At 40.4% G+C, this 14,955-nt stretch overlaps 1 protein-coding gene across 3 annotated transcripts in view; it reads left to right on the top strand.

The window, feature by feature from the left end:
* Nucleotides 1-14,955, top strand: part of RASA3 (RAS p21 protein activator 3) — a 207,188-nt gene that overhangs the window by 169,779 nt on the left and 22,454 nt on the right. For all 3 annotated transcript variants that reach the window (XM_068137253.1, XM_068137246.1, XM_068137237.1), the window contains exons 6-10: nucleotides 2,081-2,161; nucleotides 4,882-4,954; nucleotides 9,165-9,244; nucleotides 14,065-14,169; nucleotides 14,664-14,820. In XM_068137253.1, the coding sequence (XP_067993354.1) occupies nucleotides 2,081-2,161; nucleotides 4,882-4,954; nucleotides 9,165-9,244; nucleotides 14,065-14,169; nucleotides 14,664-14,820 (496 nt within the window). The remainder of the gene's footprint in view (nucleotides 1-2,080; nucleotides 2,162-4,881; nucleotides 4,955-9,164; nucleotides 9,245-14,064; nucleotides 14,170-14,663; nucleotides 14,821-14,955) is intronic.

Here is a 14,955-nt window from a genome sequence, read left to right as displayed (position 1 = left end):
TATGGCAATAAATTTTGCAGTTTCATTACACATTGTGTGGGAAAAGTACTTACTTTTGTTTATTTTAAACCTGCTGTCTGGTAACTTCATTATATGCCCCTTAATTCTTATTTTGTGAGGAAGTGTTCTTCACGCCATTCATGATTTTGTAAGCTGTTCATGAATGGATAATTTGTTTTCCAAGCCAGAGAGTACAAAACCTGGGAGAGCTACAAACCGTTATAGGTCATCGTGTTCTTCATACGTTTCATAGAGCACGCACAATTTAAGATGGAAGTGCCCAGTTGTTTATGTTACTGTGTTCTCTCCAAGCAGCTAATGATACTGTTTGTCTTCTTTAACCATTTCTGATGTGATAATGACAGAGAGCTATCCACAGGAAATGTTAAAAATACTTCAGTCTGGCAATACCAGAAGAGATCCAATCATTGTATAGAGTGTATAGTTAGGGTATGCAGACTTTTGTGTGTTGGTGACTTACGCTTCCCCTCATTCAGATTAATCTGCTGTGTTATTGTGTAGTGGTTTATAAGCCCTGCATGTCCTCAAGTATAGATAGTGGTGTGTGGGATCATGTTCCATTGTCTGAATATCCTTGAAAGACCTGCTTTTGTTAAAACAGGAACCATACTGTCTCTGAACATGCTTTCTGTGTTTAAATTTCACATAGTTCTTCCTACATCTAGGTTAATAACTAAATGCATATAGGGGTTATGCAAATGGGGAGCTTGTGAGTGCATTACTGGGGGCTGTCTGTATTAAGCAAATCGTCTAGTGTTTATTCTGCAGGATCACTGGTGTGAAAATCCCGCTATGAATGTAATCTATCACTTCAGCTGGCTGTGTGTGTCCCCTTAGTGTGATCTTCAATCTTCATTTGCTTCTAGTAGTGTGTGAACGTATCTAGATTGTACCTCCAAAAAATCCTGTATTGACACAAAGTAAATAATAGGTCTGTAGTTAAGCTGTATCTGAAGTTCACATCATATTTTAGCAAATCAATTGCTGTATGGATAAAATTGTGTAGCTATGTTTGAGTTTTTGTGTGTGTATCGAAGCTGCTGGCACTCAAAGCAATAAAATGGATCTTAGTATTTTTGCTGATTTATATAGCACCTAGAAATTTGCGAGATAATCGACACCGCAAGTGTAGTACTATTCACCTGCTCAAATAGCATCAAGAGTTTGTCTTCAGCAAAATTTTCCATCTGTAATTGTGTAAATACATCAGCCAAACAGGCTTTCCTGTTGGAAGCAGAGCTTGTTTCAGGGGGGAGAGTCCTGGCAACTGGCTTGTCTGCCTTTGTTTCCAATTGGTGCTGAATTCCTCAGTAGGTTTTAAGCTGTGTAACATGAAATGCTTTTTTTCCCTTCTTCTGGAGATTGTGTTGGATAATAATGTTGAAATAAGAGTGTGGAAGTGCAGATTTCTCACCATGGCTTTCAGCAAAACCTAATTTGTTCTATTTTGTCCCTCCACTGTCTCTTTGACTTCTTCAGTGCAGAGCCGCTGAATGTATTTCTTCAACTGTAATATTTAGAAGTTGTATAGAGAAACATGGCTGTCATAATGTCTCCTAGTCTGTAGTTAACTCACCTTTACAAATAAGCTCATGCCAAGCCTTATCAGAAGCACTGGGGCCTTCATGAATGTGATTCTGAGAAATTGCTTGACTGCTGCCAGGATCTGTCTGTGTAGGTTTTTGAGTCTTTTGTTAGAGGGAATTCTTGTTATGTTTCTTGGTGAATAAGCTGTCACAGATTTTGAAGTGCTGACAGCTCCCATCTTGACAACAGACTTGTATTTAATAAACCTTAAGTTGTTGTACTTGAATAATAAGAATCCTTTGAATTAAAGTTTCTGTAATTTAACAGCATTTTTTACCTCATTAAAGTTAGTATTTAAGACCAAAATGTGTTTTCATGTTTACATATAAATTGAAGGCTTGTGCTTAGTGACATTTCAGTTCCCCAGTGTAAAGTATTATGAAAAGGAAACTAAATGGAAAATGCTATTCTTTTATTTTCACTTCAGTCTTCCCTCATTTAATTGATTTGTCTGCATTTTCTTATTTTCCAGAGTTTTAGAATGCCAAGGGCTACCTATTGTGAATGGGCAATGTGATCCCTATGCCACCGTTACCTTAGCAGGACCCTCCAGGCAAGTATTGCACTTATAAGGGCTTCTATTTTATAAGGAGGATTTCCGTTTCCTTTGTCTGTTAGAAATTTGTGTTCTCAGATGGACAGAAGGGAATATTTGGACACCACAAGAATATGTTAAGTGTTGGTGATTGCCTGTATGAACTAGAAAGTTATACTAGAGTAAGTATTTTGAGTCTTGTTTCAGCTTTGATTTATGTAACGGTCTGAATAATCCTTGAATAATTTGAATATCCTGGAGTAATTTGTGGTTAGGTTTTGTTTGTGCATCTTTTCACCTCACAGTTGGAGGCCAGTTTTTGAGCAAATTTCCTACTTAATTTTGAGCAGAGGCAGAAGAAAAAGCTGAATACATCAAGACCTTGCATAGTGTGCACATTTGTATGTGAATATTTTCACTTTCAAGAAGTAGCAAATTAATTTGTATGTTGAAAGCCCTAGGTGGCTCAATCCTGTAATTTGGTGTGTGTGGACAGAATAGTATGGATAACATTTGGAATGAGGTTGTAGTAATGAGATTCTGCATAATACTCCTCAGTTCAAATTTGGGATTAATTTTTTCATGTTCCATTATTAAAAAATACTCCTATGCGGTTGGATGTCACTGTTTTGTTTTTGCTTGTCTAGAGTTATCTTTTATGCCTGTGTCATGTTAGAAACAACCAGCTGTGTTGTGACCATAAAGAATCAGGTTTAGTAGATTGGGTTATTCATAATGCTTCACAACAATTGATTGAAAATACTATCAGTAAGATGCATTCCTGGCAAATATTTAGCTTGCATGTAGGGAAATCTTTGAGGCTGGTGTGTGTTCTTCAACTCTCTCTAGGTGCGTTACGCCTTATCTTCATTTTAATGAGCTGTGTATTTCAGTTTTATGCTTGGTTGTTTTAAGACTGTAACTTGTTTCAGATGATACTGTGTGACTATTACTGAAACTGTAAAGAGATTTTTGACTAACTCTTGGAAGTTTGGACATTCAAGGACACCTTTGCCTGCTTCTCTCAGTCCCCCAATCCAAACAACACAAGACACTTACTAATGTGTTTCTTGTCAGAGTAAGGAGTATAGCCTCATCCTATTCCTATCTGTTCTTTTGGTGGAGGGAGAAGGCTTGTCTCCTATCTCTAGCAAGCAGCATGCAGCTTGTTCCCATCCACTGCTTTGTAATTGCCCAATAATTGGGCTTGCCTTAATCAGCCCCCATTCTACATCCTGCTTCCCACTCCCCAGATGGGCTTATCAGTAAAGAGGTTGATTGGCAAGTGTGACTGATGAGATGGGATAGGCAATCTGCCCTACGTCCTGGAGGCGATTAGCCTCTCTTATCTTTCAGCTTCTCCTAGGCATAGTGGGATATTCTTAATCTGCACATCATTCTCCTCTCTGGATTTTTCAATGACGCTCCTTTTAGAGTAGGAAAGCTGCTTTATTCTGCTGCAGTTCAACAAACATGCTGCTGTTTATTGTGCGATTTGTACTTCAAGCCATCAGACTTCCGGACCCAACCTTCCTGTTTCTATGCGTGTATTATAAATGGAGAAACATTCTATAGTGACGGACTGGCCCCTTTCAGGCACACAGGAAGCCTGTAGCAGCACCGGGAATCAGACCCAGCTTTACGTGACCTCTGTGAAAGAATACACAGAATTGTGTGGTTAATATAAGCAGTTACTGGCTATCTAAGCCTCTTTGCTGCATGAGAAATGAGGGATAGATTCTGGGATGACATTATTAGTAGGTCAGTTTTCCAGATGCGCCTCTCCATCTATGTCTGTTTTATCTATGCCTGCAGAGCTGTAGGGGAAGACTGGTGACACAGGACAACACAGAGCTTTTCACTTGAATGCAACAAGAGCAAATCAAGCATATCTCCATAACATTTGGAAATCATCAAACAGCTGTTGCCTGGCCTGTCAGAAATGCGTTGGCTGGCTCTAGCTCAGAGCAAAGCAGTTAGATGTCTGTATTCTGAAAGGCAGGTGGCAGTACCCATAGAGAATAAATGGGCAGCACTGAGCTTTGTCAGGCCTGTTGCCCAGTGAGTGGTTTGAAGGAGGTCTGCCATGCCTTGTTCCTACAGAGCAGCAGAAATTGAGACACTTCTGCTCAGTGCTGCTCATAATAATTCAACAAAGTACCATTAACTAATTGCTGTTGGTGCTGCAGGGAAAAGAGTGGTATGGTAGCAATAAAACTATTCTTACTGAAGAAGTCATTCTGGGTTTTTTTGATTATTTAGCATCACTGAAAAGGATTCTTTGATTCCTGAGGCCAGGATTATAAAATATAAAACAGAGCAACAGCTCTGTCAACTTTCCTGTCTCCTGTGTTTTTAGAATATGAGGAATTTTTGAGTTGCATCAAGACGGAGACTGTCCCCCAAATGTTGCTACTCAGAGCCCTATTCTTTCCAGTTGCTTTGTACAGATGTAAGATTTGACTGGATGGAGCAAGTAAACAGAACTGGTGTTCAAGGACTTGTGTTTAAGAGAGGATAACAAACTGTGATTACTGACAATTCAGAGAAATAAGCATGCAATGAATCCCTCTCTTAAATGTGTGTGAGTGTTTTTGCCTTGCTGTGCTGGAGCCACATGGCATTCCAGTTTTATCAGATGAATCAAGTGGAGGACTGTTCCTCAGTGGCTCTGTTCTAGGATCATGCTTCTTCTAATGTTGTTTCTTACTCTATTTTTTTTTCTTTCCTTAATTCAGATCAGAAGCCAAAAAGACTAAAGTTAAAAAGAAGACCAACAATCCACATTTTGATGAAGTGTTTTATTTTGAGGTTGGTATTTCAAAGGAACGGGTGATAAGCTGAAATACTATCCTGCAGATAGTTGGCACAGCATCCTGCTCCATGTTGTGCCAGCTGCCTTCTTTGTAGACTGTTTCAAAGCATGGTGCAAGGGAGAGAAGTACCCAGGAACAGACCAGTGTCTGCCAAGGAAGCAGTATGTTGATTGCTTCAGCTTAGGTGTTCTGTAGGAAAAACTTCAAGGTGGGCACTCCTGAGAAGCAGGCCTTACACTCCATTGCAACTCACCTCAGAAGTGTTGTGGAAAAGGATAGTTAAAAATGGGAGGTTTGGGGTTTTTTTGCTTGGGTTTTGGTTGGGGTTTTTTTTCAGATTTTTTTTTTCTTTAGCCTGTGTTTTAATAGCTGCTCCACCCTGTCTTTCCCAGTCAATGGGAGGAAGGCTATCTTCTAGGAGTACTGAAAACTCTAGAGGAAAATACACTTGAACTGGATGTTCTGGCTGTCTACCAGTCTATTGCAATACCAGTGCCGTTCCTCCAAGTGGGTGAAACCTCCACAGCTTTATTTAGTATGGAGCATTTTCAAGTCCAGTTAAGACAAAGTAACTTTTATAGAAGTGCTCATTTTGATTCTGGCAAGAGTAGCTGTAATTGTGGTGTGTCCATACATATATATGTACATGTGTTTATAATTTGGATACCTCTTGAAACTTCTCATAATGTCTTCTAAAGTATGTGTATCTTTCTCTTCTCTTTTCCTCTTGGACATCTTAGTCTAGGTCTGTGCTTAACTGTTCTATTTTGGTAGATAGCTCAGGAACATATCTGGTGTGATAAAGCTGATTAATAGCAGAGTAGTGCAGTGCAGTGGGCATGTGATTGAAAAGCCTTTTCTGCCCATACAGCTTGCATTATTCAGGTCGCATCTGCATTAGAAATTGTTGCTGGCATAGGGATGGCCCATAGGGATATGGTTTCTTGAATCAGTTTAGGGGCACCAGCAGCCACATCAGGAAGAAGAGCTAGAGGGAGTGGAACCATACAAGCGTGGTTGCAGTGTGCAGAGCTGAAGTGCACATGTCATTCTTGGCAGTGCCAGTGAGGGGCTTATTGCTGTCTTCCTCCTCCAAACAAGCCTAGAAGCTGACAGCTGTACTGCCTAACCTGAAGTCTGTCATACCAGCAGAAAAGTGCTCTTATTAATGTAATGGATTTGGAACTGAGGAACAGATACAGCAAGTTCTTTGTTGGCAGGCCCACTTTTGTACAGCCCAACATGAGGCTTGGCCAGGAAAGCTATCCAAGGTAATTTTTCCTTCACTAACCCAACAAGTATCTTCTAGGATAGAACTTCTCTGTGGACTTAACTTCCACTAGCAGTGAGCCTTTGTGCCTGTGTTCCTGACTTCATGAGACTCTGTTGAGGTGCAGCATGGGCGTGGTTGGTGAGGGAGAGATGCTGAGACTGCACTGAGGTGTTTGTGCATTGACTCTAGGCTGTCCAAGGTTTCAGTCTGTCACCTCATCCAGAGGTGAGGCCTTTGACAGTGACACAGGAGTGAAGCTATGTGTAAATAAACTAAAATGGGTTGCTTTTCTCTTACCATAGGCAGTTCCGGAGGCATCTGTCAGTGAGAGCTTTTCAATGAGAGTGTAGCCCAGGAATTCAGACTGTAAACCACAATACTTCTCACTTGTCTGACTCCTCAGCCTTCTGTGTGCTGCAGAATCAGTGAATATTTGGTATTAAGCACTGAACTTGGCAGGTGGTGCCATACTGGGAGAGGAAGGAAAGAAACAGAAAACTTAAAGCTGGAGTTGTGGAGGGGGCTGGAGACTTGCTTATCTTGACTTTATGCTGAGAACTGGGTTGTGTGCAAGTATCAGCAGAAGCAAAACCTGAAGTCAAGCTCATGCCCCAGTTGCTCTGCTGACTCAGAGCAAAATGTTTTCTGTGTGGGTAAAAGCAGAGCTTGGGAAATGTCTGAATCAGCCAGAATTCTGAAAGATAAACATACCCTTAATGCAGACAAAGCCATCATGGATTTATGTCATTTTGAGAGTAGTTAGCACATATCAGGCTAAATGCCTCTAAGGAACAAGCTTCAGTAGAACTGCTATGACTGGGAGAAACTCACTAATGAGACATTGGTGGACCTGTGCCTGGTCCATGCTAGCAGCATGCTCTGATTCCTGTGGAGCTGCACAGATCCATGCGGTTGACAGCAGTGTCACTGCTTCCAAACAGCTTCATCAGCTTTCCTGCAGTCTGCTAGCACAGTTATTGGCTATTCCTCCAAGGAAGCTGATCTCTAAAAGGCAGTGAATGGGTGCTTTTCTTTCTGCACCCAAAAAGTCACACAGATTGTTTTCTAAATGGCAAATAGCTTACCATTGGTTTGGGAAACCTAAGGGCTTATTTAAGGGGTGCTGTGACTGAAACTTGCACGTGATGGTTAGGAGCTGTTTTCACCACTGCTTCACCTGCAGCACTGTCTGAGGGCTCAGAGTTATATATGCAGCTACAGTAAAATGGCCCTCTTGTGGAAACTGAAGAATATAGTGCTGGGGACCTGTTTGCAAACCTGCATGTGCTGAATAATAACAATAACAACAACAGCAACAATAATAATAATACTAAAAGAACAGCTGATAAATGGCTTGCCAGCTTTGCTTAAAGGAAGAGAGCAGCACAGCAGACTTCTTCCCCTCTTTGTCAAACAGTACATGGCAGCTAGTTCATCATTGTGGACTGGGAGTTCCATCATCTCCAGTTCCACCTTTGGAACTGATGAATTTCATACAGCTATCTTTTTAGGAGTACCATTCTTGAGCTGTATTAATCTGCACACTGAGAAGTCTTACAGATGAACAGAGAGACCTCATACAGGTTGACTTCAACAAAACTTACCAAAAAAGTGTTTATTTAACATGCTCTAAGTTGCACCTGTGCTATAATTTTTAATTTAATTTTTTTTTTACAACTCATGTTACAAGTAATAAAAGATTTAAGCTTGCTTTCTTATTGAAAATTGCACCATTAGCTTCACAACAGTAGTAGAAAATGTCATTTAAAGGGTGAGAAAAATTGTGGTGAGCTGCTGAAATTGTAGGCTGCATTGAAATCCTCTGTGTTCTTGGGCTTAAAGGTGAATTTGCTTGGATAATCTAGAGGATTTGGTCTCCAGAGCTAACTAGTACCTTTTAGATTTTATATGTTGTCTGGAAAGTGATGCCCACCTCATAGATACACACTGATTCCTCTCCACTTATGCACTTATGCCTTCCTTGTTTGTACCTTCTGCACCTGATGTACAGTTAAAACCAAGAAGTCAAGTTCACAGTAAAAAAAACAAGTTTTGAGTGGGAAGTATTAAGCCACAAGCATATTTAAACCTACAATAAAGTTCAGCTTCTATGTGCAACCAAGAGCTGAACCCATGTATCGTAGATGCATTTGATCAGTTCCTGCTGTGGTTTCAGCTGGGTGGGGTAGCCTTTTTCTCAAGTTTCTGAAGCACTCTACAAAAATACAACCATCAAAGTCTCTTTAAAATCACACTAGAAAACAAGTCATGTTTGTACAAAACCTTTTCTAATGCTCTACATGCTTACAGCTTTCTTCCCCCTATTTTCTGCCCATGCTTTGCTGTTTATCAGTCTGCAAATATGGTTGGTGAACTGCACACCTGATTCTATATTCTAATATGCATAACACCGGCTAGCATCTGTTGGACAATGGATCTGCTTGGTAATTTTTGTATAGGCATGATACTGGCTTCCAGGATATCAGGACCGGCAGAATTCCTGATTTTAATTGGATTAATTGTAAAATGTTTTAAAAAGTGGGTGTGGTCTTTTTTTCCCTCTTGAGTGCCTCAGGGCATCTGTTGTACAGTTTATTCAAAACCCTATTATAAAAGTGCTACTCCTTTCCATGTTTGTTTTTTTTTTTTTTTTCCTTTTGTCAATGTAAACTGAGAGTACTCTAGTAATATTAAAGTTGCCTCTGTAAAGAAAGTATCTAGTTACCCTTGGATATGATTATGTAACCACCACTTTTGTGTAGTCAGGAATCTGTGTAGTCAACGTGTTTATTCATATGCATGAATGTTTTCAGAATCAGGACTGAAGTTACTGCTGGTAATTAAAGGCTGCAATTTTCCAGAGCTTTGTGCACATAACATCAGAATGCTTCTGTATCAGATCAAGTTCTTAAAGCTTCCTCCTTTTTATTAGGTTACAAGACCCAGTAGCTACAACAAGAAATCCCATTTTGATATTGAAGATGTTGATGAAGTTGACAAAATGGAGATTAGGTAATATAAGACATTTTGTACTAATAAAGCTGTCTGCCAAAGCTGTGCAATTTCATAGCAAACTCAGTTTTCAAAGTTACAAACATGGTTTTACTGCTGATAAACTAGGGTGAGTCTTGCTTGCTGTATTTGTGTGTTCATTTACCTCTGTTGTCCTGTAGATTTTATCTGAGTATGTTTGATGGTTCTGCTGTGGGAGAGATCCTTGTTATTTTCCTTGGTAGCCTATATACACTGTGTGTATACTAATGTGTGGTTGTCATTAAGCACAGCCTTTTATGTCTGAGTTCTCCCTCCCTTCTTTCCTCCCTCCCTTTCTCCCCTTTCAGTTTCCCAAGAGAGCCCAGAAGCTCTATGACTTTCTCTGTTAAAGAGTGTTTTCTTTTATCACTTTAATTTTTGCAACTCATAGAAGGCCCTTTTTCCCTAGAAGAAAACAACTTGGAGTTTCTCTGGGGCAGAGACAATTTCTCTTCTCTTTTGCCTCTCAGACTTTCTTGCAAGGCTGACTATTATACATGTAAAATCTATTGGACAGGAAAGAAGCAACTCTGATTTCAAAACCAAAGCAGCCCCAACAGCTGCCTTGGACTTAATACTGTTTTAAAACCTGCATAGGTTCATCAAACTTGTCTGTGGCGCAGGTGAATAGAGAGAGTGGGGAGGAAACAATAGCAGGTGCTAAACCTAAAGGTATCACATACATCATAAAGTCATATACATTGAAACTTAGAGGCTTAGGCCATCTGGTAACCTGGATGTATCTGTGTCAGGTGGTAAGAAATAACCCTCTCCTTTATGCTAGGATTCAGAGGAGGAAAGGTTGGGGGAGAATGGTGGCACCTTCTTCTGCCACAGATATTCCCACTAGAGAGAGACTGACTGCTTACCTCTGCAAACATTCCCTAATACCTTCAGATGCACAATTGGCTGTAAGGAAAGAAAGGGAGACCTGTAGTAGGGAACAATATTTACTCCCAGCAAGCAAGTCACATCTATATTCACAAATGAATGGATGAGGTCTGTTTTAATTCAGTGGTCAGCTGCTGGTACATGTAGCTTCTTAGTGTAGCATTGCAGCACTAAAAGATCATTAATGGGTTTTTATTTGCCATAGCGTTCTGAGACAGGAAAGGAAAACTGTCATATGTGAGAGAGGTGAGAGCTGTGCTGTTTCTCAGAGAACATTTGCACCAGGCAGTGCAAGAGTAGCTGGTTTAAGGACAGCTCACAGCCAATTGGTAGGAGAGAAAGCAAAGGCCCACGTTCAGTGCCATGCCACTTTGATGGCATTAGTGGTGCAGTGCAGCAAATAGCTTAGTCCTAGTACCAGACCATATTTCTGCAAAGTTTTGCGTGATGTAGCCAGGTGTAAAGTAGTGTGTCCCATATCCCATGGGATGTACATGATGAAATGGACAACTGAGCAGTGCCTTGGGAGCCTCAGTCTAGTCTTTGTAATCAAGGTGCTCATCCATGCATTGATTTTTTTATGAAATCTAGATTCTTTAATAGTTTTGTGACTGGAAGGGGATCCTGGACATTGGTTTACACATGGCTTAGTATTTGAGTTGATTATTATTTTGACATACTGGTCTAAATGGAATTACAGAGTCATTTTACTTTGAGTATTTTCTGACAAATGACTGCAGTAATGATGTGTGTAGGGCTGAGCTTCAGAAGAAGTATTTCATTCCTTAAAACCAATATATTACAGTGTGGTAAAGATGAACATTTTGTGAGGAGGCATGCAAAATAGTTGGGAAAAGATTAAGCATTTAAATAATAGACAAAAGCAGATGAAGTATTAGTCTCGGTTGGGCAAACTCTTTGCTCAGGTTTTGTCCCTTACAGGACAAGAGTGTTTTTGTTTCCATCTCAGGTTCCTCCTCCACCCCCACTCACTTCTTCTGGTCTTTTAGTCAGCGTTACATTGCCCCCATGCCCTCTGGACAAGATCATACAATTTATGGGTTTAGGGATTTGTTTTCTTTTTTTTTTTTTTTCTCCTGAGAAAAATATACCATCTCACAGGGTGAAGAGGAGACTTAGTCTCTCATGATTTCTCTCTAAAGCTATGAAAGTTTCTCTTTTTTGAGTGGGTGTAGGAAGTTCCAGGCAGGGCCCATAAACACTTTGAGACCAGATGTTCTGGTGAATTCATTGTTTCTCCTCCCCCTCTCTGCTGTTTCTATCTTTCTGTGACTATGGTCTGACCAGTTTCAGAATAATACTTGTCATCATTTTGTTTTTTACACAGCTCAGGACGCAGTAATTTGTAGGCTCTCAGATTTGTGTATTACAACTTTTAAAATGCTGTTTGTGCTTTGTATTCCAAGCACACAAAGCAACGTCAGAATTTGCACGCCTGCTTTGCTTATCGTGCAGCATGAGATCTACCTTGAGCTACTAGTTCCTCTCCTACAGATTCTTTGCACAGATTTTTCTCTGTAGTTTGCTGTGGGAGAACACTCTTTGGCTGCCTGTGTTTCAAAGTCTAATTGGTAGTAGGCCTTCTGAAAAAATTTGGACCAACTGGAAACTGGTTTGACAACACGTAAATAAACTTCTCCAGAGATTTCTCTCCTTTCGAAGCAGCTTTTAGCTATCTGAATTAGTTAGCAAGGTATTAACCAGCTAGATAAGGAGAAAAGGGAGAGGAGGTTGACCTTTCAAAGGAGGATTGTGGTGGTGTGGTTTTTTGGGGTTTTGTTTTCATTTTTGGTTTTCCTTTTGGGGATTCTTGCCTTGCACAAATACTGTCAAAATATCAGAGTTTGAAGAACTTTACCCAGCAGGCATGCAATGTGAGCTGATGGTGTGCCTGGTGTATGAAACTTGATGCATGAGACACTGTTGAGAGATACAAGACTCAGAGGATTTAAAAGTGACATTCTCTGCAATTCCATAAGGCAGAGTAAACCTTTAGCAGGACTGTCATTATCCATTCCTTGACAAGCCAACTGTGAATCGCCTAAGATTAGGAAAGTTGTGCATAACTAGATGACTTCGCATCTTGTCCAGATTAAAGTTGCTCTTCCAAAAATCTTCAGTATTTGGAACCCTATGCCTTTCCCTATATATCTGTTTTTCCCTCAAAGTTTAAGGCACATTGTCACTTAGCTGCAAAATTCTCAGCTGCTCTTGTTTTAAAATAAAAATGCCTCTCAAAGGAAACTAAAATATGTACAGCAACAACTGCCCTGGAGTTTGAAGCTGGGTATTGCAGTATTTATCTGCAAATGCCAAATTAGACACCAGTACTTTTACTTTGAGTCTTAGTGCAGTTGGTTTACGTCCTAATGTTACAAAGCATGTGAGAGGGAAGTAGTACTATCTAGAAGTACATACCAGAACTTTCCAAACATGAGGGACTGAGTACCAAACACTGTGTAGCCTTCAGTAAATGTACGGATTCTGTGAGGTGGTAGAACAGGTTTTGAGCATCCCTACAGAACTAGTTTAGGTACAACAAATTTCTAAGCTTAACATAGTGAATCTTGCTTAAAGCTAGAGCACTGGCAGTCAGGTGAAGTCCCTGGTGACTGGAAGAAAGGAAACATCACACCCATTTTTGAAAAGGGTAGAAAGGAGGACCTGTCACCCTGGGAAGATCATGGAACAGATCCTCCTAGATGCCATAATGAGGCACATGGAGGACAGGGCAGTGATTCAAGACAGCCAGCATGGCTTTATTGGGGGCAAATTCTGCCTGACTAACCTAGCGGCTTTTTATGATAAAGTGACTATGTCAGTAGATAAGGGACAACCTATGGGTGTGATCTATCTGGAATTCTGCAAGGTCTTTGACATGGTCCCCCACAATATCCTACTCACCAAGTTGGAGAGATATGGATTTGATGGGTGGACTGTTCAGTGGATAAGGAATTGGCTGCATGGCTGCATCCAGCAGGTAGTGCTCAATGGTTTGAAGTCCAGATGGAGAGCAGTGACAAGTGGTGTCCCACAGGGGCCCATAGTGGGACCTGCACTGTTTAATATTTTTATTAGTGATATAGACAGAGATGGAGTTGTACGATCAGCAGGTTTGCAGATGACACCACACTGTGTGGTGCTGTCGATACGCCAGAGGGACAGGATGACATCCAGAGGGACCTGGACAATCTGGAGAGAGGGGCCCAGGTGAACCTCATGAGATTCAACAAGAGCAAGTGCAGGGTTCTGCACCTGGGCTGGAACAATCCTCACTATTAATATAGACTGGGGGATGAGGTGATAGAAAGCAGCCCTGTGGAAAAGGGCCCAATCCCTGGAGATATTCAAAGTGAGGCTTGACAGGGCTCTGGCAACCTGGTTGAGTTGAGGATGCCCCTGCTTACTGGGGGTTGGACTAGATGACCTTCAGGGGTCTCTTCCAACCCAGACCATTCTGTGACTGTGCAGACATTCAACCAAGTTCTATAAAGCTGCTGCTTAGGCTCTAGTAATCCCAAATTAGACCAGGAGTGATGAATGGAGTCCTTAAATATCTCTACATTTTTTCTCTGGTGTCTATTTTACCTGTGTTTTTCCATTAACTGGGACAGACAAACAGTTCCTTCTGAGTCTTGATCAATATGGATGGTGGAAACAGTACAGGTGAGAAAAGGGTAGGCTGGATCATTTTTTTTCTCAGTAATGCTTCATGGAGGTGAATTCCAAGACTCCAGAAATCTAAGGCATGATTGTCTCTTTACTGTTTGGAAAAGGTTATTGTACAGTTTTGAGACTTTCTGCCTCATAGGCTTGAGGGGGATTTCTTTTTTAATTTTTTTTTACTATATTATGAATCTTTAAAAAGTTACTTATTTTTATTACAGAGTTGATCTTTGGAACGCCAGTAACCTGAAGTTTGGAGACGAGTTTCTAGGAGAACTGAGACTCCCTTTGAAATTTCTCCGGCAGTCTAGTTCTTATGAAGCATGGTATTTGACATTTTTCTTTGGGAGAATAAATTGGAACATATGTTTTCTATGGAGACTTTAATTGCTGTTGTATGATAAAGTTTAAATGGATTAAAGGTGTATCTTTTTTTTTGTGAGGAAGCCACCACACAAATGCAACAAGAAGTTTTGATAATGTGATTTAGAGATTTCAGTTTGCCTCTGTATGGTATGTGGGAGTTCAATATGTTGGCTTTATGATGTCATTTACTGCAGTTCATCAGCAATGTTGTAGTTTCAGTGTTCAGGGGGTTTTAGTCATATCTACGTAAGTCTTTAGGATCAGAACTTTACATGTTGCAGTTGATGCAAATTAGACTGGCAAACTTAATTAAGAAGTCTGATTCAGATCTCTGAAGAATTTGATACATGTATCAGTATTATGTGGATTTGTACATTTTATATATGTTCTTGTGTAGCCTGGGATAATTTTGTGTTTCAACACAAGGCTTTTGTCTTATTTTTTTGTGCAACAGGTATTTCCTGCAGCCCAGAGATAATGGTAACAAATCACTGAAACCTGATGACCTCGGTTCCTTAAGGTTAAATGTGGTTTACACTGAGGACCATGTTTTTTCCTCAGACTATTACAGTCCACTTAGAGATCTCCTGCTAAAATCTGCAGATGTTGAGGTAATTTGTTTGCACTGCTTGTTGTTTACCTGCAGGTGGTCCTCACAGGGGTGTCTGACTATTTGTCATTCCCTTGGTGGTACCATTGTTGTGTAAATATCAGAGACTTCTGCTTCTTCCTCTTTAGACCTGAGG

The sequence above is a fragment of the Melanerpes formicivorus genome, unplaced genomic scaffold (assembly GCF_026170545.1).
Source record: "Melanerpes formicivorus ecotype bairdi unplaced genomic scaffold, bMelFor1.0.p_v2 SCAF_1, whole genome shotgun sequence".
Taxonomy (NCBI): domain Eukaryota; kingdom Metazoa; phylum Chordata; class Aves; order Piciformes; family Picidae; genus Melanerpes; species Melanerpes formicivorus.
This window is presented reverse-complemented; position numbering and strand designations above follow the sequence as displayed.